We start from the raw sequence: 1,333 nt of genomic DNA, 5'->3' as shown, positions 1-1,333 counted from the left end.
CGCCGTTGCCACCCCCTCCGTCTCCGCGCCTCTCACCTCGCCAGAGCCCGCCGCCTCGCGTTGAGGTTGCTATCGGAGACAACGTGACCACGACAGTTGCCTTTCTCGTCTGGACAAGAAAGTTTTACGCGGTGCGCTTCACGGGCGACGCCGTCAAAGAGGGCGACTACGCCACGTGGATTCCCTTGGAGTTTGCTAACCGGCACCCGGGGAAGGAGTGTGATCAGGCATTCAACACTTCGGCCTTCTCGATCACAAACAGCTTTGGGAATCGGGTCGATGGCGCATGGGATGGCGTCACCGAAGACCACGGCGGTCGCGTGGAGAGAAAAGAGGAACCGCCCGGGTCTGGAAGGTATGTGCTTCTCAGTGACCTTGTTCTGACCAACCCAGGGGAAGACACGGACGATTTCGAGTCGCCCCTCAACACGCATGAGCCAGCGGGAACCTATCTACTCTGCCTAAGAGCGCTAAACAGAACGGGTGCAGACCTCGATCTTGAGCTCGAGGGAGCAAGACAAAGACGTGCGCTGCAATCGCAGTCGGTCCTCCCGCAGGCGGTATTCTACTCAAACGTCTACATCGTGGTGCATAACAGCCCTCCGCTTGCGCCACCACCGTCGCCGCCGCCGCCCTCACCACCTCCGCCATCGCCGCCGCCACCCACGCCACCTCCACCCTCGCCGCCGCCACCAAGCCCGCCGCCACCGAGCCCGCCGCCCTTGCCGCCGCCATGGCCACCGCCGCCGTCACCGCCGCCCTCGCCGCCGCCGCCCTCGCCGCCGCCGCCTTCACCTCCATCCACGCCGCCGCCCTCGCCGCCGCCGCCGTCAACGCCGCCGCCCTCGCCGCCGCCGCCCTCGCCGCCGCCCTCGCCGCCGCCGCCAAGCCCGCCTCCGCCTTCTCCTCCGCCGCCCTCACCACCCCCTCCGTCGCCGCCACCGCCAAGTCCGCCTCCTCCCTCGCCGCCGCCGCCCAGCCCTCCGCCGCCATCCCCACCACCACCCTCGCCGCCGCCGCCCTCGCCGCCGCCTCCGAGCCCGCCGCCTCCAAGGCCGCCTCCGCCCTCCCCGCCTCCGCCCAGTCCCGACGCCACCGACGCCGCCGCCTCCGAGCCCGCCGCCGCCATCGCCGCCGCCGCCCAGACCGCCGCCGCCATAAGCCGCCGCCCCACGACGCCACCGATTCCGAGTCCAGCACCACACGATCCACCGCCTATGCCACCGCCAGAAAACATGCAACCTGAATATTGAACAAAGCATCTGAACACGAAGCAGGACGACGCGTCTTATTTGCAGCCACGGACGGATGGCCATCACGGCCCCACGCATGC

At 69.1% G+C, this 1,333-nt stretch overlaps 1 protein-coding gene across 1 annotated transcript in view; it reads right to left on the bottom strand.

Moving 5' to 3' along the window:
- Positions 1-577: 577 nt before the first annotated feature.
- EMIHUDRAFT_113791 (hypothetical protein) overlaps positions 578-1,333 on the bottom strand; it is a gene marked incomplete at both ends in the record, with an annotated part of 4,920 nt that continues 4,164 nt past the window's right edge. The window contains one exon of the mRNA XM_005781850.1: positions 578-1,215. Within this exon, the coding sequence (XP_005781907.1) occupies positions 578-1,215 (638 nt within the window). The remainder of the gene's footprint in view (positions 1,216-1,333) is intronic.

The sequence above is a fragment of the Emiliania huxleyi genome (genome assembly GCF_000372725.1).
Source record: "Emiliania huxleyi CCMP1516 chromosome Unknown EMIHUscaffold_199, whole genome shotgun sequence".
NCBI classification, from domain to species: domain Eukaryota; phylum Haptophyta; order Isochrysidales; family Noelaerhabdaceae; genus Emiliania; species Emiliania huxleyi.
The sequence above is the reverse complement of the archived record's forward strand: the minus strand, read 5'-3'. Positions and strand labels throughout refer to the sequence as shown.